At 38.0% G+C, this 24844-nt stretch overlaps 1 protein-coding gene across 3 annotated transcripts in view; it reads right to left on the bottom strand.

Annotated features, from left to right (window-relative positions):
- Positions 1–24844, bottom strand: part of LOC131078821 (protein NUCLEOLAR COMPLEX ASSOCIATED 4) — a 142714-nt gene that overhangs the window by 76493 nt on the left and 41377 nt on the right. For all 3 annotated transcript variants that reach the window (XM_058016600.2, XM_058016601.2, XM_058016602.2), the window contains exon 6: positions 17216–17322. In XM_058016600.2, the coding sequence (XP_057872583.2) occupies positions 17216–17322 (107 nt within the window). The remainder of the gene's footprint in view (positions 1–17215; positions 17323–24844) is intronic.

Genomic DNA, 24844 nt, shown 5'->3' with positions numbered 1-24844 from the left:
TAGAAAGAAAAAATATAATCATAAGTAAGAAAAACATTTAAAATTTCAAAGAACTAAATATATCTTTAAAAAACAGGAAGCCGTGACATGCCTATCTGATCCACATTGGATCATGTTGTAATGTAATTCTCTTCATTTGTGTTCTATAGCCATTGTAAAAGACATTAAGAAATTAAAAAAACCCTCAGCATAATTTTAATTGTTTTTCAAGTAATCCAGACTACAGAATAAATTGTACAAAAGTACTAGACATGTGGTAAGCTATCAAAACTATCTTTCAAGAAGTAGGAAGGCCTGGTTAAGCAATTCAAATATTTGTTTTATAATAGTAAGACTAGGAGACGGGGTCATTTTGAATTTTATCAAGCACGTGTGCACAACATATTATTAGCACTATGTTATATTTCTTCATCTTATCATTTAAGCTGTGTCCTCACTACCTATGATTAATGAAGTATTAAGACATGGATTGTTAGGTTTATTGCATCTAATCATTGCTCTTTTGTAGATACTTATGTGGCCTCAATATGTATCTGTTCTATATAGCATGTAGCATTTTCAAATGTTCAGGATAAGGATTTCCTCAATCTTCTAGATTCACATGTGCGATTCACTTTCTGGGTATGTGTGTGTGTGTGTGTGTGTGTGTGGTGTGACTGTGTGTGTCTGTGTACCCCCATTTATCTTGTTCTTATGTAATTTTGCATGCAAAAGTTGCAGCTATATTAGGGTGGTATTACAGCTGGTTTCAGAACTATAGACAGAAAAAAATAATTTATATTGCAAAGGGCATAATTTTCACCTGGGGTGTTAAATTGAAATAAAAAATTAATTTACTAGATGATAGACTCAAAGCCAATTCTAATAAGCCATTACTCATATATTTAATGCAATATCAAGGATATAGCAACTGTGAGTTTCTGTTATGGAAACAAATGGAAAACAATGCAATTTTTGGCACCCTGTTTCCCACAAAAAGCAATTGCACTTCTAGCACTCAACAGAGTTGTTTTTTGTTTTTTATATGAATCAATTAAGCTTGCAAATTGATGATTGTTTTCAGAGAACCTAATTTAGCATAAACAGAGCAGGTCTCTAACATGTGCAGAATTAGGTGCCATCCTTGGTATCCGTCAAGGAAGGAAGTACTGGAAGCCCTTACAAAGCTCAAAAGAGAGCTTAAAAAAGAAATGATGAAAACTTTTGAAAAAATATAGATGGATTCATCTCAAGCCTCTTAATCTCTATACTTTACTGATAAAACATCAATGGTTGCATTGAATGAAGGTACCTGTGGTGATGAGACGAAACCACAAGTAACAGTGAACAAAGATCCACACACATATCAAGAACCACCAAAAGTCGCATGGGATGGGGATCTTCATGATGATGAGGAAAAACTAATTGTATTGGGCAAGGCTGCACATAAAAGAAAGGAATATGTATGTGTCGGAAGTATCTATCAAGCCACAAGAACTTGCATTTTTCATCTCACGATGAATTATTTAAAGAGATATTTAGGCTTGAAACTTATCTATTGCTTATTCATGTGTAGTCATATGTTGAGGACACTCGAAATATTCTGATTGAGCAGGAGCCCTATTTGTACCCATGTGACAAAATCAAGATTCTTCAGCAAAATACAATCAATGGCTTTAGTAGTTCAATAACAAATACCATTCTCAAATTTTCTATTCATTCTAGCAGGTACAAAATTATCATCTCTCAAACACAAAAAAAGGCCAAAGAAAAATATTCAAGAGAGAGAGAGCTTCAAATTGATCCTCTAACTTTAGGGGAGAAGCTTCTCATGTGTGATAGCATGTTTCCAAACCTGAATCGAATATTTAAAGATATCTATGTACATAAGACATTTTATAAGCTCATATGGTCTGTAATGTGTTAAATCTAATATTATAAATGGTGTGCCATCATGCTGTGAAGAACCTCAGATAAATGCATCATGCTCGAAGACTTTAGTTAGATTCTTTGTATCTAGTCAATCTTGCTTCGCAAGCATCTTGTGTGGGAAGCTACTCAATTTTTCATTTATATCACCCCTCTATATGTTCATCTATTATTGCTCAATACATTTGAATGTGATGTTTTCACATCTTTCATATTTGCAGATTTAAAACATTTTTTGTATGTGCATGAGCCCCCATTTATATCATTCTTGTATGGCTGCGCTTACTAAGGTTCCAAGTAAACTTCAGATTAAATCATTCAGATGAATGCAATGCTTCTTCTCATGATCAAACTCATCCCAACGAATGTATGAAAGCTTTGTTCATGACTGAACACATCCTTAGAGCAGACATAAGGAAATGAGTTCAGCCATGAACGAAACTATGAACAAAGCACTAACAACAGCCCACCCCAAATAAGATAATTTATGAAGACCATTCAACCAGACTGGAAGATATAGTAATTGGTATGGTGTCTATTCCGTTGGTTACTGATTTTGAACTTTTTGTTGCCAGGATGTCAGTTGGCTTTAGTTGAAAGAGAGTCTGAGAGAAGAGTTGAAAGAAGATGTAGAATTGCAAAAATCATTGGCATATTAGAAGAGAAAACATCAGAGAATAGGGATACCCAAACGCAAGACAAAGGAGATATGTTTTCAGCTGTATGTACTATGTCGTAGCCTTGTGAACTTGTAACCTTGTATTTCTAGATGAATGTGAGTTGAAGACAAAGCCCCATTTGCTGGAGTTTCCATACAATGGATTTCATTAAGCAAATCTTGTACTATTTACTCTTTTGTGTGTAGAATTTGTGTTTCTATTTATGTCTATATCAATTCTCATTTCTTCATGTAATTCACATTATATGTGTTGATTTGGGGAACCCCTTAGTTAGCTAAAATAAATTAGTGATGTACAAAAGACATGCACACTACAGCATTAAACATGAAAAATAACATAGAAATAAATTGCTGAACCTAAAATTGTGCACATACAGCTCTGCAGAGTTCAATAATTTTCTTCAATTCTGATATGTTGTTCCAAAAATGAAATTGCATTTAGCCATTTTGTTGAATCTTAGTCTTGAAACTATCAATTTGTGAAGTGCAGAAATACTCCAACCAATCTCAAGATGTTCTATACTAGACAGCAAAATGTGGCATTACTAAGAACAAGTTATACTGACTTGACTAAGTTGATATCTAAGTGCTGACTACTATTAGTTCCACTTTTATTTCAAAAGTATAATGCATGGTGTCAATTTAAGAACATATTAAACTAACTGACTCATCAGCTGATTTATCAACACAGTTGTTTGTACCATAGTTTGAAAACTCAGGCTCAGCAAAAAAATCACACAGCTTGGCAAAGTCAAAAAACTTTAAATAATTAACTTGGCAAAAAAAATCAGGACTCTTTGTCAAAACTTGCCAAAACTTGTGAAAAACTTTGATAGGCAAGTAAATCGCTCAATTGCTCAGCTGCAAAAAAAAACGTGGCAACTGCTCCATGAGTTTTTGATCTGTGGTTTATACACCTCATTTAGTTGACTAAAACAAATCAAACACCTAACTCAACAACTGCTTAACTATTAACTCAATGGCTGGATAATAATATCACTGTTTTGAAAGTTTGAATTTTAACAGCTGTCAACAACTATTGAAAAAAAAAGCATAATCACAAATGAACATTATTTATTTAATTTCTGTTTTCATTCTCCCCCTTGATGCTCGTTACGGAAACTCCCATCAATCCTCTTAATCTCTGAATATTTTCTTTATCTTATGGCTTAATGAAAATGTCTACCGTTTGATTGCTGCTGTAGTAAAACCTCAACTCAATGTCAACATTAGCAACTAAATCTCTAATAAAATGATGACAAATCTGGTTCAATATTCTTGGTCAGTGAACTTGGAATTGATTCTGCAGCTGAACTTGAACTGGATGGAGATTGCTTCAGCAGGATTGGGCCAGCACCAAAAACAGAACAACTTCTACGACCAGTGGGGCGAGAATTATCTTCTTCAGAAAATTCAAACTCTACTACTACTGGTTGATTTTTCTTGCTGTCCACTTTCATACCAAACTCCCTCTTCATCAAAAACAACATTGCCACTCACCACCAATGTCTCATTCACAGAATTATTAAGCTTGTAGCCTTTCATTGCTTCACTATAGCCCACAAATACACACTTCTAACTTTCAAGTATTCATTCTCCACCAATCTTACTCAAGCTAGCACTCGCTAAGGCTATTCTCCCCTCAAGTTAGTCCATTGTATTCTCCCCTCAAGTTAGTCCATTGACGCTAACTTAACTTTATACCTCATGGACTTCGTCACTTTATTATGAAACAGAATTGAACCAAAGACATTTTATGAAGGACTTAAAATTTGACCCTCTTAAGAACTTAATACCCATGAGAAAACATTGAATAGACCAGCAGAAGAATAGATTGAGCAAGCATTCCAAAGCAAAATGAATGTTGTTGTGTAAGAGGTACAGTTATTATGAAGCTGAATAAAGAATAAAGAAATTTGATTTAAATAACTGATAAGCAAAGAGCAAATTTCATGGAACAAAGTGATCAACAAAAAGGAATGTTTTATACATCTGATGTTGCACAAGATTTCTTGGAAGATACATGGATTTAGATAGTAGCTGCAGTAACCTCATGACAGAAAATCAAAAGATGCTTTTCATAGTTTGATGGATCAGTGGAATACAGTGTAAAGTTTGGAGACAACAGAGAAATCCAAGTATAAACAACTGAATAGAGCATGGCAAAGCCATCTGCCTATGGGTCAGAACCTCCTCCCAGCAATGTAGTCTGACATCACTCTTATGCTCTTGGATATTTGGAAAGTGAGAGTAGCAGAATTTTCCAGCAGTATAGCAGGGATATCAGTTAAGTTTGGGAGAAGATCAATATGAATGTAACTAAGTCTATCAAGCATAAAATTTGTTTACCTCAAATTCTCACACCAGAATTGGAGCATTTATGTAAACAGCTCCGTTTGCAACCCAGGACTTCCACAATGCATGCCTTTAAACCTAAAAAGAAAAATTAGTTGACTAGAGTCACCAGACCTTGGACAGCTGCTCCCTTTGGCTGTGGTAAGTTGAACGCGGATGATCAAAGCTCTTTACAAAGAGATGCAGGCTAGTATAAGGCATTGGTAGATATTCAAATAAATCTATAGCCTCCTCTGCTGAAAAATTGGGACATATAACCAATAATTAGTGGAGATCAAAGCTCTTTACAAAGAGATGCAAGAGGCTTTCAAAATTGGGTGGTAAAACTCCAAATTGAATCAGATTCAAAGGTAATCATTAGCTTGTTATTTGATCCTACGGAATTCCATAGCAAAACATTGGTGAATAGCAAGAGAATTGGAGAAGATTCAATCTTGCATGACAAGTTCCAGGAGGTTCAATTCAGCCATTTTCCCAAAAAAAGCAATAAAGTAGTGGATGTGCTAACCAATTGGGCTGTTGACAACTTAACAACTCCAACCTTACTTGTGCTAACCAAGTAGTTCCTTCAGTGATGATAAACCAAGCTTCAAAATTCTAGTCTCTGATTTGTCCCAATAAATTATAATATGTATCCCTTTCTCTATATTGCCCAGCTTGAACTAACAGCTTTTGGGCCAGTCATAGTTGAATATGTAAACTTTGATTTCTATCTAATATGATGATGTTCTTTTTAAAAAAGAAAAAATTAAAAATTCCAAGCAGAATGCAGAGCTACAATTCTGTTAGAACTAATATAGGTGAAGTCAAGCTGTTCCATGACGTGTTATATGTTTTTGGCTTAATTCATTTTCCTTTAAATGCTAGGCAGTTTTCAGAAAAGAAAAAATTTTATTAAGTGGTTTCGATAAAAATAAATGTATAACCTCTGATAAGAATACTAGAATAGCAACAATGATTTTATAGGAACCATGTATGTGACTAAAAGCCACATGTTTCATTTGAAACTCGTTAGTGGTTTTCCACATGTGTTAAATCAAGGATACTTCATCAATTTGGCATTTAAAGTATGGTCATCTGCAATTTCATGGACTGAAGTTGTTACACAAGAAACAAATGGCTAATGGGTGCCGTTCATTCAAAACAAAGATGAAACTCATGAGGAATGTATCCATGGCAAGCAACATGCAGAAGTTTTCAAAGCAGGAAGAAGTTGGAGAGCAAGAGAGCAGTTGAAGTTATTGCATGCAGATATTTGCAGTTCCATGCAGATATCTACAGTCCCTTACAAATATCTTCTGGTGAAAATCAGTATTTTCTAACTTTAATAGACAATTTCAATAGGATAGCATGGGTCTATCTACTGAAAATAAAAATCTGATGCCATTTTTCTTCAAGCAATTCAACTATTATGCTAAAAAGGAAAGCGCGTTGAAAGTGTTAAACACTGAGAGGGGGGATTTACATGTCATGAATTTCTCCAATCTTAAACAAGTGGAGCAAGGAGGGAGATTACAATCAGCTACACACCTCAACAAAATTCTGCGCCTGAAATAAAAACAGAGCACGTGTAGATGGTTCATGATATGTTGAAAGCAAAGTTTCTTCCGAATTACTTTTAGGATGTTGCACTATTTTGTGCTGTATAATTGTTATACAGATGTACAACAAAAAGTGTAAAGGATAGCACCCCAAATCAAGCATAAGTGGTAGGAACCCTAGTTGTAGTCATCCAAAGCATTTGGCTGTGCTGCATATGCCCTTGTGCCCCAAGACAAACACAAAAAATGGATGAAAATATAGTTGCTCAATCTAACTCAAAGAAATGGGATTTGGACTCGGCTTGGACTCGGCAAGGCCGACTCGGACTCGGACTTGGGACTCAGAGTCAGACTTGGCTAGACTCTGCAAAGTGAAAAACTCAAGAAATTTAGAGATTTTTAAAGATTTAAAACTTGTTTCATGCACCCTTTATTAAATACACCTTAAAGACACAATAACATCATCAAACTCGGCTCATTTGATTGTATACACAAGTATACATCAATCACATAAGCATAAACGCAAATTGCAGCTAAAGGAAATAACAAACATAGATATAAATACTGTCAAATGTATACAATATTACAAAACTCATGGAATAAAAAATCCATGTCATCATATGATCATCATCAAATGTTCCATACAAATACCAAAGGTAAATACAACTACAAGCCTATGGCTCAGAGGAGTCTACATCCCCCGGCCCCAGCCCCCTACGAAGGCATCTAAGGTAGGTCCTGGATGATTCGGCAGCCATAGCCTCTCCCCATGACACCGTACCAACCTCACCAACATCAGGAATATCTGTGTCACTATCTGCCTTTGGCTTTCATGTCTTTGCTCGTGCTCTCTGCTCCTCCTCTGCCATGGCTACAGCTTCAACCTCTATATCTACCTGGTTGACCCAATCAATGGGCAATAAAGCAAAAAAAAAACTTTAAAAAAATTTTTAAAATGTGTTTTTTGAATGCCTTTTTTCGTTACCATCGCCAACCGAGTTTGCACAACAAGACTCGCGAGTTCGGGCGATTTTGAGGCAAAATCGCCGAGTTGGCAAGTTGGGCGAGTTTGCCCCCTGGACTCGGCCGAGTCCAAGTCCGAGTTTGCTAAACTTGTGTGGGGTGACTTGGACTCGCCGAGTTTGGGCGATTCCAAGCGATTTTCGTTTCTCTACAGTTCTAACTACAGATATAGTTAAAGTCTTTAAATTCTTCTATTGCTACAAGTGCTAGGTCAAATTTTGTTTAAAGACTACTTAGTACTGTTGTGACCTAATCACTCATCACCCCATTCCAAACGGGGACCCCCTACTTTTCACGCCCTCTCTGTCTTTTGGTTTTGGTTTTTGGGTATTTTGGCGGCAATCTCTTCAATCCTCTAAGTTTGCAAATGTTTAAGGGTTAGTTTGATCAAGTTTGCTTTTCGTTTGAGCAATTTTGGCCAAGTCTAGGGCTCGTTTTGTCCATTTTAGGGTTTTTCCTTCGGTCCTAGATTTTCAGGTTTTCCTTTTAGGGCTTTCAAAAATTGAACGTTGCAATGGAATCAAGACCCTTTGAGGAGCTTCCCAATGAAATTTGAGCGAATTCTGAGCAACTTTCTATGTTTTAGAAAGTTCCTATTTTTTAGGGATCTCGGTGCCTCCCAAAATGTCTTCGTTTTGCCAAAAATCAAACTTACTATTTTCAGTAAGTTTCTATTTTTAGTAAGTCTCCATGTATCCTGTTTTGCCCTAACTTTGACATTTTGAAGTACTTTCCATTTTTGGAAAGGTTATTTGTGGCAAGTTCTTCGCAAGCAGGCACTAAAGACCAGATGTTCATGATCATTTCTAAATCCAGAGAATGGGAAAAGCAAGTTGTGGATCAAAAAATGGCTTGAGTGTGGGCTCACCTTCCAGAAGTGGAATACTTGAAAATAATCTGTCTAGAAAATCTAGCTATATTCCTGAAATGACATCCTAAATCTGGAAACATTCAAATTGGCTAAGTTTGGAAAAGTGAACACAAGGCAAAATCCTTCCTGAAGTGATTTTGGCGCCCATATCCCAGGTGGGGCGCCAAATCAAGCATGCCAAGGAAAAGTTGAAAATGTCGAAATTCCACCACCTAGGTGAAATGGCGCCCAAGTCCAGGCCAGGGAGCTAAATTGAAGTGGTCATGGAAAACTCCAAAATTCCAAATTTCCTCCACTAAGGCAAAACAGTGCCCATGAACAAAGTTGGGCGCCAAAATGAGGTAGTCTTGGAAATTTTCAAAAGTTCCAAATTCCTTGACTCCAGCAAATCAGCACCCTAGTCAAGGAGGGTGCCAAATAGGAGGTCTCATGGAAGATCTTAATTTCACAAAATTCTTCCTCAATATCAAAACAGTGCCCAAGTGGTCAAGAGGACGCCAAAGTGGTCAAGGCGTGGAAATTGTGAAAGATGATGAATTCCTTGACAAAGTGAAATTGGAGCCCAAGGAAGAAGTCTAGCACCAGACATGAGGGGTCATGGAAAATATTGAAATCACAAAAATCCTCCACCAAGTCAAATTGGCGCCCAAGGAAGGTCAAGGGCGCCAAAACTAGGTTGCTCTGGAAAACTCCAAAATTGCTAAAGTCCTCCTCCAGATGAAAATGACGCCCAAGTTTGTGCATGGGTGCCAAAACAAGGTGGTCATGGAAAGTTGAAAAAAGTGAAGAATTCCCTAGCAAAGGTGAAATGGCACCCAAGACAAAGAGAAAGCGCCATAATGGTTAAGGCATGGAAAATTCAAAAATGATGAAATTCCTTTACCAAATAAATTACATGCCCAAGTCAAAAATGAAGAAATTTTCCAAAGGCAAGGAAATTCGAGGGTCAAGGAAGAATAGAAAAAACAAAAATTCCCCTCGGGGAAAAAATTTTAAAATCCAATTTTAGACACAAAATCTCATCAGAATTTCAATTTTTTTGCAAGTTTGGATTTTCGTGAGAGAATTCTCTCTCTTGAGCCCTGGAACTCTATTTTTGGAAAGTTACTAAAAAGTAGGAGATGCTAGAAAATTATTGAAAATCTCCTCCAAAGCAAGGAAAGTTAAAAAGCATTCAAGAAAATCCTTCCCAAGTCAAAGATTCTCTATCCTGAAGTTTTCTCTCTCCTAGGGTTTTTCCCGCCAAGTGGATGGATAAGGTGAATCTCGAGTGAATCTTCCAAAATCCCTCCAAAATTCAAAAAATGGAAGGTTGGCGATTGGCAAGAGAATATTCCAAATCACAACGCACAACTCAAGGCATTAAAGGAAAATTCCATTTTGGAACTCAACTATGATGGTGGAGCCCGTTTGCATGGCATGTTGGAAAGGAAACTATGACGCAACATTAAAACAACTGCCCAAATTGACCTTTGCCAACTTAGCAACATGTTGGAGGAATTCTATATAAACGCACAAGTACAATTCATTCTTCACGTGTGAATTTGGAGAAAGAAAAGCTGGAAAGAAAGTACAGGAAGTCAAACTTAGAGAATTAACATTCTTTTCAAGAGGCTTTGTTCGCAAGAAAGTGCTAATTTATTCCAGAAATGGCCGAATCAAGCAAGGCAGCAACCATCACCAGGCAAGCACATATAAAAGCAGAAATGATAGGATTCCTTACGAAATCCAAGATGGTGTCCAAATGGAAGGAGATCAGTGATATAAATTTAGGAACATTCAACATGGCCGCCTTCCGAATCAAGATGTTTGGGACAGCAGGGCATAATCCATCACCTACCATTGCCAAGATTGTCAAAAGCGGAATTGTTGCGACAATAGGTTTTCCTCCGTCTATTCAATGTTTGAAGCTGATCTTGGAATATGCAAAGCACTACAATCCAGAGAGGAGAGCTATTTTAGCAGCGAATGGCAAGCTATTGACCAACTTGACTCCAAAGGCTATTGGTGAAACCTTTGGAGTTCCTTCACATCATTCCATGACCTACAAGACTATGAATGGAGCTAAGGCAGTATACGATGCAGGTCCTAACAGATGTGCAGAGATCATTGACAAGAGTTGGTTGCAAAAGCCTAAGTCTCACATCTCCAAAATGCCTAAGACGCTCACCATTTTCGAATTCAAGCAAGAGTATGTGGATTTGATAATGATCTTAAGCAGGATAATGGGGTGTCCACATGCCATAAATTTTGAATCATGGATGTTTCTACATTGGCAAAGTCATGAATGCCAATGACATAGTGGACTGGGCTCGGTTAATCAGCCATTATGTGCACGAACAGCTGAAAGATTTGAAGGAGAAGAAGACCCCATCCTTCTATACGAGTTCCTACGTGATTTATTCACTTGCAAGGATGGGTGGCTTCGATGGTTTGCCGGGAAAAGGAGTCCTGGGCTGCGATCCAACACAACTGAAAGTCCATGAATGTTATCCTCAGCTGCACCTCTACAACACTAATTCTTTCAAACTGGTAAATGACACTTTTACCATGTACCTGGCTAGATTTATGCAGAACGAACTTCACAAGAGAGTGTCGCCTGAAGCCAGGGCTTTGGTACAAAAAATTGGGGCTACATTCCTGCAGTTTCCAAAGTTCACTTATATCAGGACGCAGGGATTCATGTACCAACCATATAAATTACCGAGGTATCCATCCGATAAACTGGTGTTGCTGGAGCTTATGAGGCAATTGACGGCCTATGACCAAATTCAGAAAAAGAAAAGAAAGTTGTCTATCAGATTCCTAGTTGTTCTCGATGATTATGTAGAAGTGTGCCCGAACCTGGTAGCAGCTGAGAAAGCACAGAGGAATTGGCACTCTACCGCTTGGCATTTTACAACTCCAGATCTCATTACGATCCATATCGTAAGATAAGGAAGGTTGTTGGATTGAAATTTGTGTATAAGTTTCACCTAGAAGATTACTAGGCAGGTGCCAAGGATGACCTTGAGGTTAGGAAGAAAATGTTTTCCAAGCTACCCCTTAACACAATTAGGGTAGGTGAGATAATGCAAGTGCCGGATCAAGTCAAAGATGATTCGGACTTGGTGCGACCAAAATTCGAAAAGGTGAAAGATCAACCCATTCAGCTTCCAGATTAGTCAAAGCCCAAAATTGATGATCTGGACATTTTGGCCAAACCCATACTGAAATTCACCAAACATTGGGTTGATCGGTATCTCAGGAGGTTGAAAGAAGGGATTGTCCCCCTAAGCTACCAGTTGATGGGAAGTCTAGATTCCCATAGTGAGACCACTGAAGGATCTTCACAAGCTCAGGCAGAGAAAGGAGAAGTTCGACAGAAAGAAGTTGAGCTTAGTAAAGGAAAGAGTGCTCCAAAAAGGCCAAGAACGATAAGAAAAAAAAAACTCAGCCAAAAATAACCGCAGGAAGTCCAGTAGGAGGAACCACCGCAAAAGAAGGCAAGAGTGGAAGAGACTCATTCAGCTTCCAGATTAGTCAAAGCCCAAAATTGATGATCTGGACATTTTGGCCAAACCCATACTGAAATTCACCAAACATTGGGTTGCTCGGTATCTCAGGAGGTTGAAAGAAGGGATTGTCCCCCTAAGCTACCAGTTGATGGGAAGTCTAGATTCCCATAGTGAGACCACTGAAGGATCTTCACAAGCTCAGGCAGAGAAAGGAGAAGTTCGACAGAAAGAAGTTGAGCTTAGTAAAGGAAAGAGTGCTCCAAAAAGGCCAAGAACGATAAGAAAAAAAAAACTCAGCCAAAAATAACCGCAGGAAGTCCAGTAGGAGGAACCACCGCAAAAGAAGGCAAGAGTGGAAGAGACTCGATCACTAGCCAGCTCTTCAAGTGTGCAAGAGGTAGAAATGTTTACATAGGAAAATCCCGTAAGTCCACCTCGAGGCAACCCTCCTAACAATGCTCCAGCACAGGATGTTCTCAGTGCCAGCACTTCACATAGGCCCAATCAGCCAGGAGATCAGAGACAAGAACTTCCTCCCCATCAAGAAGAATCCCGCCAAGATAGTTTCATAGAAACAATCCTTGGAGAAATGGAGGAAACATCACAGGAGCACGCACATATGGAGATTCAGGATCAATCGGCAACTGCTCCGGATTGGTTGAGGGATAGGTTGAGGAAGGAACCAGAGAAGGAAATTGATCCAGCACAGGAATTGGAGTAACTTCTGAAAAGAATGGATCAGCCAGCAGAGAGGAAAATTGCCCAAAAGTTTTCTAGAATCACGAAAGATGAGTTCGGATCCAGAATTCTACATTTAGCTGAGCCCATGGCAGACAAAGATAGGAATGCAATTGTGCCAAGTGATTATGTGATCAGGGAAATTGATTTAGGGCGTGCTTCCAGGACGCAAGTTGTGGAAGATTTTGAAGGGTCTTCTTTGGCAATGAAAGAGAAGATGCAGAAAATGAAGGAAAAATGTAAAAGGCTGAAAAGTGAAAACAAGGCCTTGTGTGAGTATGTTAAAAGTTTTAAACATCCTCTCAGGGAAGTCGATTCTTCATTTATTCCTCCTACCTCTCTTCCTCAAGAGGTCGTTCATGAAGTTGAAACAATTAGGAAAATAGCTCAGGCCCTTAGAGAATGGGTGGAAGACGTCTTTGCTACACCTAGAAAATTCATTGAAGACTTGGCTTGTTTTCACTCCAAATTCGTTGCCCTTTTGAACAGACTTGAAGTGGCAGATGGTCTATGGGATGATGTTCACATTTACCAGGACCTGACCATTCCGCGACTCAAAGCCCTAATGAAAGTTCCAAAGCAAGCGCTAATTGATGGGAAAGTGATTCAGGAGAATGAGATTTATGATTTTCCACGATGGTTCTGTGTCGCTTGCTCTGGAAAGATATCTTTGAACGATTCAGTATGGAGTCTTTAACTCTGAAAGGCTCAATTAGAAGGGTGCAAGAAGAAATTATTAGTGTGATTGAGGCATTGTTCGCAAGAAAACTGAATGAAGGTGGAGTGATGTTGAATTTCCTGAGGACTCGGCTACATGAATTCTTCTTTGTAGGGTCATTTTCCAAGGAACATTTTGAGAATGTTTCTTCATTCTCCAGCACAATGAAGAGGATGCCGGAAATGATGGTGGAATGGGAGAACTTTTTCTCCAAGAGCGAGGAGGAAATCACTTTGATGGAGTACAGGATTGAAAGTACGCCAAGTGACGTCGTCGGGGAATTGGAGGTTGTCATCTCCAAATTCATCACATATGCCATTAATGAGCACGACAACGATAGTCCTTTCTTGGACAAGAATCTTTTGACTGAGTAGTGGTGGTGCATTTATTGTTGGAATATTTTGGTTAAGCAGCGGCCCAGTCAACACATGTTGATTTTATGGAGCATCTTTTGCATGCAGCCGCCATATTTATGATTCTATGACAGATTCCTTAAGCATGTTGATGTTGCATGGGAGAATGATGGGCATTTATGTCTGCATGAACATTTTTACACGAGGAATATTCATTGTATGTCGAGCGAACTTGATGTAAGTAGTGCATTTAATGCACAAATGGGTGCCATTTTAGGCATATTTGAATTAATTATATATGGGTTTCATGGATATTAATTGATGATTCCCACCTTGTTGCATCATGTGTGGGGAATATTTTTTAGGCAAACCCTAATTAGGGTTTGCATGAAGCCTATATAAAGGGGTGACCCCCCTCATTTGTAAGGAGGAGAGATTGATTTCGAGATTGTTGCTATAAGTTTTGAAGCAGATAACTTAATACATTGTTCGATTTGTTGGTGAATTCTTGTGTTGTTTTATAACTTGCATGGTCTCACTCTCTTCACTTAGATTAGATTTGCTTTAAAAGTTTTTAGAGGAACGGGATTTGAAGCAATTGTTCATAGTGTAGACCCTCGCTCATACCTTTGGTTGGTAACTGATTGTTATCAACTATGCAAGGTTAGTCTAAGCTTTTTCTGCGTGGACACTTAACTTCAATCATTGGGTGAATGTTGTTCAAATTGATGGCTTTCATTGACGATATGAAAAATTAATGCACAATTGTTATCAACTATGCAAGGTTAGTCTAAGCTTTTTCTGCGTGGACACTTAACTTCAATCATTGGGTGAATGTTGTTCAAATTGATGGCTTTCATTGACGATATGAAAAATTAATGCACAACCTCTGAAGATCGCACTGCCTTCGTGTAGTTGTATTGTGTTGGCGAAGAGAAGCGTGGTTTGGTCTTTCTTGAGCAATCATTGTCTCCTAGTTCTTAGTTTTAGATTAAGTTAGCTTAGCTTTCTAAACCCTTCTCATTTACTTTCTGCACATTTTAAATCAAAAAATCCTATAAAAAAGGAGCCATTCAAAGATAAATCAATCGTGAGTCAATTCCTTGGAGTTGCAAAATTGTCTAATCTTCTTTGAAAGTACGTAAGGCCCCTTGGATTACCAGTATATCACATCGGCCAACTGAGTAATGTCCATTGCACGAAGGAACCTTGGAGTTAGCCGTATCTTTCATCATCAATGTTTCAAGCCCTCTCCTTAACAAGCGTAGCTTCACCACTTTAAGCTTGTTTATACCTTGATAAGCCTTCAGACAGATATCCCAAGCTTTCTTTGACTTTGTTGCAGCAAGAATCCTTGGGAAAATTTAATCATGCAAAGCTGGCTAAACCAGAAAAAGTGCCTTTGATTCCCTCTGTTTGTTGTTCTTCAACTGGTCCTTCTCATCATGTAAGAGCATGTAACCCTACTCATTGCCACCATTGTTCATAGCCATGTTGTGAATGGCTTCTGCTATGACTAAAAGTATACCATCTAATAGAAATGCTGCCAACACAAAAAATCTACAAAAACTGTCAAACCTTCGCTCTGATACCACTTGTTGGTTTAGGCAACCCCCTAAGCAACTAATTAGTAAATGTCAAGAAAACCATACACACTACAACATCAAACATGAAAAACAATATACGATATTAATTGCTTAACCTGAAATTCATGCACGTACAGGTCTGCTAAACTCAATAGTTTTCTTCAATTCAATTTTGTTGCTTTTGGAAATGAAATCACATTTATAGCCATTCTCTTGGCTCCTATTCTTGAAATTATTAATTTGTGAAGTGCATAATTACTCAAACAAACCTCAGATAGACTATACTAGATAGTGAAATGTGGCATGACTAAGAACCGATTTACTGACTTAACTAATTCAAGAACTCAGTGCTAACTGCTATTAGTTATAATTTATAATTTCCTTGTCAAAATATCATGCTTGCTATCAACAACTAAAACTAACTTAATTCAACTGACTATTCAACACAGTTGTTCATTAACCTCATTTACTTCACTAAAGCAAACCGAACTGTTAACTCAACAACTGCTCTACTATTAATTAAACAGCTAGACAATAGCACAACTGTTCTGATAGCTGGAATATTCATAGCTGTTCTCAAATAATGCAATAACTCCTAATCACAAATCAGCATTATTTATTTAATTTGTTTTCAATATAGAAACTCTAGGGGGGAATAGGCACAGACATTATGTTAAATCTGCAACTATTCAAATCAGTGACAAACAAAGATTATAACTATTGAGTTTAATAATGGTATAATTGGGCTATATACAAAGCACTGTTTAAATTCAACTTGAGATAGGACTCAATTTCGTCCAGAGAGAACTTTTTAAGAACTGATAACCTATTGAATGCCATCCATAAAGCCCACACTAACAAATCTAACACTAATAAAGCCAATGAATTGGTATCAAACTCTTGCTTATGTTGTTACATCTCTAAGAAGTTAGATTAATCAGATGCTTTTGATAAAAATAAGTACAATGCTTTTGGTTTGTCATCATTCCCATTTCAAACCTAGTGAGAGAATGTTTCAAACCAGATGACTTTAGAAAAACTAAGAATGGTTCTTTCGATTTTGTTATCATGTCTGTTTCAAATCTTGTGAAACCATTTTTCAATCCTACTAGAGTATTAATACAGATTCTAGAGTCTAGGCAAAAAAAACATGACAATAAGAAAACATAAAGACAGAAGCACGCAGTATTCATTAGTTTTTCCTAATATCTAAACAAATTTGAATAAACAGATATTAGTTTTTCCTTATTTAGTAAGGCTTGCATTTCTCCACATTACTGGAAGCTGTGGAAAGTATACCACTTTCTGGCATCACATCCAGTCATTCTTGTTTAGTTTTCTGTTAACTCTAAACAATAACAATTCAAACCACTCACTAAATCAGCCACAAGTTGGCTGTTTACGGATAATACACAAGCCTTGATCCTCAGCTTAGACATATAAAAATCAACTCAAGCAATTTCAATAACAAATCAATTAGGCAATGTACATATGCTTTAGCAGCTTTTCATAATAAAGTTTCCATTTTAACTGATCATAAATAATTCAAAGAAAAATAAAGAATTCAAGTATCATGCTAAAAGTTGAAAAAGAACCCCCGGTAATTCTAGTGGTGGGCAAGAATTATAGGTAGGTAGATCGATTTTTTCAAAACTCTTGATAGTTCACTACTAACCATTACAACTGCTCCACATCTCGTCAAATATCAACTCAACCAATTTAAATAACAAATCAATCCATAAATTTAAAATATGCATTAGCAGATTTTCATAATGAAGTATCAAATTTAACTAATATATGGTTCCTGCATGCTTTCACTGATCAAAAATAAATAAAGAAAAAAAGAAGATTCTAGGTATCACTGCCTAAAATTGAAAAAGAAATATAGTTAAGTAAGAAATGAATCTTAGCGATCAAAATACAGAACCAAAGAAAAGAGCACCAACCATTAACACTACTCCACATCTCTTCCTCTGATTCTTCAATATCGTCTTCAGATGGAGGAGGAATACATGACAAGAATTTATACACATTCTGTATGACCATGGGAGAACTGCAGAATACGAATGAATGGTCACTTAAAAGATTTCCGATTTCATAATAAAGAAACTGTTCATGAAGTAAGAGAAGAAAGAGTATTTAAAAGAAAATCTTTAAAGAGAAATGGTTGTTTGCTAAAACAGAACTGAAAGAATGTTTCCTGCTTCTTTTAACGTTCAGTTTAATCTTAAGGTGTGGAAAAGAAAATTGTAAGATAAAGACGATACCATTCAGTATATCCACAAGATAAAGAACACCAGAACTTTAACCCCACATGATCATGCCAAACTATGGAATTCTATTCCCATGTAATAGTAAATAGCCACCTTAACAAGGAAAGAAAAATGCCAGACACAATAGTTATTACGTGTGATATCTAAGGACACAACAGAAAGTAGAATTAGCAATCATAGTGCATTCCTTCATACAGAAGCTCCTATTTATGTTTTTGCAAGTTGCATATTGTTCAAAAAGTAAAAAAGAAATTACATTAATATATATGACCAAACTAAGTCAAGCAGAGCGGTTGGTGGGTAGCTAAAATTAGTAAGTCTATGTCCTAATAGGAGGACACTTGTCTAGTCAAAAGGACCAGCTGATTGGCAATCCAAATTAATAAACCTAATCCCTAATGAGATAAAGGCAGTCTATTCAAAAACTACTTGGTTGGCAGCCCAAATCAATAGCCTTGTGGTCCTAATGGGAGGAAAGGTGTCTAGGTAAAGGAACACCAACCTACACATTCTGGCTTTGGTGATCCAAAAGTTTACTTTTTAGCATTAGATTACTGTTTTAATTGGTGAGGCTGGTTCAGCCATGCAAAACATTGCAAAATAATCATAATTTGAGAAAAGACATACGGAAATAAACACAGCTGATAGTGATAAAGATAATTGATGATTCAATCTCAATCGTCATATCAATTCAAAATTAAAGTTAATAATCATCATATTGCTCTTCATCAAACAACAATGTCATCACTTAAGTCGTTTACCACAAACAGCTGCAGCACCACTCCCACTACTTGTGTCCTATGTAGGAACCTCCTCATCCTCTAAACAAACTGTAGCAAGCTATGCAATAAAAGAATTCAAGTTGGCACACTCAGGGGCTACATCCCATTTCCTCATTGCCCCTCCTTGTACTCAACTTGCCTATGTGAAAAGAGGCACAAGTCAGAATGCACATTGACCAACTCCTTTGTCTTTTTTATAACCAGACAGTGCTGTTTAACTAAGATGAAAAAGAAATATGTACTCCAGTTTCGCTCGCCTAAGGAACTCAATACCTATTGATATGGAAACAAAGTCAAAACAACACTTGCAATTATAAACTTAAAATACTATATATAGCTGCCAAAGAAAAGTAAGAAAGATGTTTTCTAACTAAAAATGCATATCTGTGTTAGAACTTTGATTGCAAGAGGTTATAGCTGAAGAATGTTTTGCCCATGCACGTACCACCATATGTGAGGATCTTGCTTGCACTTGTCTCAAATGGCACAAAGACTGATTTCTTTAAGTTGTAAACTGCCAAATCCAGCCACAATAATGTCCTAAAATCTAGGTCTACAAACAAACTAGTGATTGCAGCCTTGTACTTGTCTCAAATGGCAGAAAGACTATGATTAATTTAAGTTGTAAAACAGCCAAGCTCAACCACAACAATGTCCTCTAATTGTAGGTCTGGAAATAATCTAGTGATTGCAGCCTTGTGCCCTTCTAAAAAACATTTCGTGGGGTAATTCTCCTTAGCTATTTTTATAACCTTTATTTTTTCTATCATAGAGTCCATGACATCATATATGTTGCCCAAACACGGTTGATCCATATCTGGAAACAAGATGATATGCATGATAGGCTCAATGAAACTCTAAAGATAATTGACACCAGCCCAGCAATCATCATGCATGGCCATTGCTTTTGGGCCTTTTGCTGGGTCAAATAGCACATCAAAAATGAGAAATAGTGGCTTACTCGCTTGAAAGGAAAAATGTAGTAGGTTACTAATCAGTTTGGTTTCATGAAATGACTATCCTTACAAAGCCTCCAAGTAACAATATAATCAAGATCGTAGCACTCAATAGAAAGTGTGGAATTACAATGTTTGCTAAAAACCTGATTACCAAGCTAACTCTACTTAAATCAATTAAAACAAAATACATCTAACATTCACACAAAAAATCACAAAAGAGGAATAAGGGAGGGGAAAATGGAGGCTGAGAATAATTTTGTCTGTTCAAATTGTCGAATCTAACATACACACATCAACCAATCTACAGGTGACTAGATGCGACCTCTATGTTGCATAGTGCAAACTTCAAAAGGCAGAGCCCATAGTATAGCACATCCAGCAATAATTCCAAGTCTTCCAAACTACTGCAAATGCGCACAAGTCTTTCCTCTCAGAAAATAGGATACAAAGATTTTCAATATAACAACATGTTTGCAACCTTTTGATTCAAGTATTCAAACTTAGTATGTAAATTTTGGTAAGAAAACAAGAAAAAAAAAATTAAACTAAACTCAAAATATCCAGTCTAAAAATCTCCAACCCTTAACACATTTAAAGAGTTTCCAGGCAATTGACAAGCAGACCTGCAATTATACAAACTACCAGGTTTTACAATTAAATCGGTAAATTAAAAAACCTATGAATTAACTAATTATCTATTCATTATATTTGTTAGCAATTCTGGCTTAGAAATCTAGATTATGCACAATAATCTTAAGTCACTACCTATAATCAGTTGCTAATTAGCATGGCACTCAATGCATCTCACACCTTCACAAGTCATCTCAAGATGATTGTGTGTGATGTGAAGTAACTCTTAACAGCATAATATGGTGTAAATAAAAATTAAAAAATTACTAAATAGATGATATAATGAAAAAAATTTAGCAAACTTGGAGAAAATCAGAAAAGTAAATCTTAAAATTTCATATACTTCCAACTCCAAATTTAAGGACCTAAAAATGGCTCGTGGCATATAATGATTTGTCATAAACATCTAAATCTTTTAAGCCTTAGTGTAGATGTCTTTGATTCACCCAATTTGCATGCTAATCTTTTGCATCACCAAATTAAGTGAGTGGACAGCACATGATATCCAAAAAAATGTGTCCATATCTTGCCTGCACCGATAAACCTACGAGCCTATAATTTTTAGTGTGATCTATTATGACTTGAACAAAATTTTGAGCACCCACCATCTCTATGGACTCTATGATGATGTTAACAATGAATTTTTCATCTGTTGTGGCATTTTCACACATCGCCCCATTGCAAATGGGATCCCCCACTTTTTTGCTGCTGTCTAGGTTAGCTGTTGTTTCTTTTGCTATTAGCCTTTCACTTTGAAGAAGTGTATTTGGTCAAGAGCTAATCAAGTCAAGTCTCTCTCTAGATTAAGTGAGATCAATCAGTTTTCAAGGCTTTTGAAATGAATGATTCACATTCTTCGCTTGCTTTAATGGGATGAAATGCTAAATTTGGCTAAGGCGTGAAAACTTCCCTTGCCCAACCAAGGCATTGACAGCACTCCCTTATCCCTCCTAAGCCTCAGACCTGCCTCTCCCAGCACCGCCAGTGGGTGCCCAAGCCCAATCGCTTCCCTTCCATCTCCCCTTATTTCCATTTCCTTCCAACTTTCCATGTCACTCCTTCATCCCACAGCCCCTCCATCTTTTCTACCTTCCACTTCTTTCTTTCCACTCCTCTATGCCTTCACCACACTCTCCTATCCTCCATCTCACCTTTCATTTCCATTTCCCCTCACTTATCCATCTTTCTATTCCTCCGTCCATCTTCCCTTCCTATCATTTCCTTTCACATTTCACTCCCATCTCCTTCATCACCTACCTCCTCATCCTCTATCTTCCTTTATCACTTACCCTTCTACCCTTCTACTTCTACTTCACCTAAACCTACACCTTTGTAACTTCCATCTCCCCATCCTTCCTTTCATTTACTACCCTACCTTCAATCTCCCTTCATTTCACCTCTTTCCATTCACCCTCACACCCTTTACCCCCTTGCTATCATTTCCTACCATTCATCATCTCCTTTACCTTCACCCCTACTACCACTTCCATCTCCCTTACCTTCCATCTCCTTCCACTCCCCCTACCTCCCTACCTTCCTACATCCCTTATCCCTCCATCTTCTTTCATCATCTACCCTTCCTCTCACACCCCTTACCCCTCTACTTCCCTTAGCATATCCATCCACTACCATTCCCTTCCTACCTTCCTACCCTTTTCATACACCTACCTTCCTACCTTCACCCTTCACCACCCCCCTAAACCGTGGCATCATCCCTTATACCTCCCTCTTCCCAGCATATCCTAACCCACTTCCTTTACCCCTTATGACTCCCTACCTATCACCTCATTTATCCTACCCTTTCCCCCAACACCTCATCTTACCGCCTTCCTTACCACTCACTTCTTCCTCACCATATACCCTCTTCCTCTTCACTTCATTCCTTCCAGCTCATTATCTTTAACTGCCTTCCACTGTTGCATCACATGCTAGGCCCCACGAACTCTAAGATGGAAATAAAAGTTTTAAGGCATTTTTAAAACATCCACCTCACCATTTCTTTTGACCACCAAAAAGCACGAACTGAGGGATGGCATTTCCTTTGGCCTATCAAAATCTGTCTTTGGAACATTTTCTTTGCCCGGCTAAATGCCCGGTCTGCCTAGGTGTTATTTCCTTTGCCCAGCTAGAAGCCCGAACTGTCTTTGACTCATTTCCTTTGACCCCTAATATCCTCCACCAATCAGTGATTCATTTCCTTTGCCTATGTAAATCCACGAACTACTTTTGACTTATTTCCTTTGGGGTCTAGAATCCCCGAACTTCCTTTGCTATCACTGCCTAGGACCTATTTCCTTTGCCCTTGCCAATCTCCCACCTAGCTTAGTCTGACTTCCTTTGCCATCTAAGAACCCCGATCTACCTTAATCATTTATTTTGCCCATGTGGATCCACGGCAGAGATAGGGGAAGCTTTGGCGTCAATCTCAAAGAAGAAGCCCACTTAAAGTGAAGGTGGCGTTTGAGTTTAAATCTCCAAGGCATTAATAATTTTTTCAAGTCAGCCTAAGAAGATGAAAGGACACACCTCCACTTTGAGCACCTATATAGAGATCATTTTGATCATTTCATTTGATCAAAACACAAAGTGACTTCATCATTTGCATACAGCAATTTCCATCAGCAGAGGCACCGATTTAGACTAATAGAGTACAGCAATTTTGATAAAGACAAGGCGAATTCATTATTAGCATCAACACGCAAAGCACTGATCTTTATTAGGTGACTTCTTCAAGTCATAGCGATTTTCATCAGCATTGGATTCAACAAATTTTCCTCCAAGATAGCCAGCTTACTAGTAAGTACAACAATTTGATCAAACAAGACGAACAAGGGTTCAGCGAATTCACAGATCAGAACAGTAGACCATTATTAATTCAAGGAAAATAAGGATAATTTTGCCAAATTAAAGGCAGATCTGCAACTACCAGTGAGATAAATATTCATTTGCAGGCTTGAAATGATTGCTCTTTAATCTTGTCTTGATACAGCTACAGGTTAACGTTTCAGAGTATTTTCAGTCATAAAAGCCTCTTTGAAATCATGTTTCCAGGCCTGAAATTTCATTTCTAGGGTAGCAAGGGTTTGAATTGTGGGAGTTGTGAAAGAGGATTGATGGATTTCCGTTCATTTTCATGTATGTTTGACACTGTTTTGTTTGTTTTGTAGATGAGAGAAGACCCAAAGTAAGGTTCGAGGTAAGAGTAGAGATCATCGACATCAAGGAGAGAACAATAAAACCCTAGGCTTGGAATGAAGCGTTTCCACCACATGATGAAGCTCGAGCACTAAAGGGAAGAAAATTTTCACAATCATGAATTTCCTTCGGGAATCCAAGAATCATTGCCAATATTGCCAAATGAAAGCTCCAAGACAGAAGTGACCAAGATAAGAGATAGTTTCAGAAGAGTCAATCAAAGTTAGAAGATCGACATGAGCAAAGTCATCATCACATCAGGAGCTTGGACATGTTGAGTATCAAGAGATATGCCTCATTAATTTACAACAACAACTTTTGTGATGAGTTACAAAGATCAAACAAGCTGAGGTGGTGCCTAGTCATCGTTTATCCAATCACAACATTCTAAGATAAGGCATCCAGATTCAATGCACCCGCCTCATCCATCGAAGGAGATAACTACCACACATGGGCACAAAGTTCGATGTACCTACCGTCACTATCTATTGGTTAATTTTTCAAGCATAAATGAGAGAAGAGCCACAAAACATACACCTATGATGAAGGTAAGAAAACATTCACAACATACATAAGTTGAAAGAAGGCAAGAATGGTGATTTCAATTAATTACAAGGCCAATGGCCAACTTATAGTTGCAAAATATAGAATAATACAAGAGAAGTGAGAGAGCATAGAATAGCTCAAGCCAACATGGAGAGAACCTTTTACAATGAGGCTTAACAACCTTTATATAGAAAAATGGTTACAAGAGTGATCATGACCCCTATATGTCAATCTGGGAGTGCAGGGAAGTGCATGCACTTGACTTTTGTACATGCAAGCAACCTAGACATACCCACAAAAGGCAACCCTGAGAAGGGTGGATTGACTGACCTTCCAAAGTCAGAGTATGCAGACATGACATAAGTCACTACAACAAGCATGGCCCCGTCCAGTCAGCTTTCAAGCACTTGGCGACTCTGCTCACAGGTCCAGTCTTTGGTTCATGACCTGTTGCTACCCCGGAACCCACAGGTTCCGAAGTTCCTAAGTCCTCCTAACCCCGAAACTCCGAAACCCCGAGGTTTCGAAGTTCCGCAACTCCGAAGTTCCTAAGTCATCAACTCTGCAACTCCGGACCTCCGAAGTTCCCAGATTTGTTGTTGATTTCACGCCCACATTTCATACACCTGGCGACTCTAAGAGGATATCTATCGGTCATGCAGTCCTAAAGTCGAGCCAACTGAAGATTCGGTGTGTTCTTTAGTTCATCAAGCCTTTGGAAGCAACATCTTTCAAGTACCTGACGACTCTGCAATCATTTGGTGGATTTGTGGTATGTTATCAGTCTTTGGTTGAGAGGGTCCGTCTGCTCTTTTAGGCATTTTGTTAAACAAGCTCCATCTCTTTCAAATGCTTTAAAATGAGCTCATATCATGGGTGTAACTTCTATTCACCCCCATTCTATGAGAATGCCAACCATTTATCCCCTCCTTACCAACAAGACCGAACTAGGACTGCTCCTAGTTTCAGCCCAAACAACTTCACTTCAGCAGCAGGTGGGTCCTTTCCTAATGCTTGCCACCCACCCACCCCTGCTCAACCATCTTGGCAGCCCAACCAGCCCCAAGATGACGAAAAAAGGCAGATTGCAGAAATCAAAAGTGTGTTGCTTGTTTTCACCAAGCAGCTGGAGGAGTTGAAGAGACAACAGAAGTGGGATTTACAGCAGGATCAGCTTGCTTATCAGGCTC

Source organism: Cryptomeria japonica, chromosome 2 (genome assembly GCF_030272615.1).
Source record: "Cryptomeria japonica chromosome 2, Sugi_1.0, whole genome shotgun sequence".
Taxonomy (NCBI): domain Eukaryota; kingdom Viridiplantae; phylum Streptophyta; class Pinopsida; order Cupressales; family Cupressaceae; genus Cryptomeria; species Cryptomeria japonica.
This window is presented reverse-complemented; position numbering and strand designations above follow the sequence as displayed.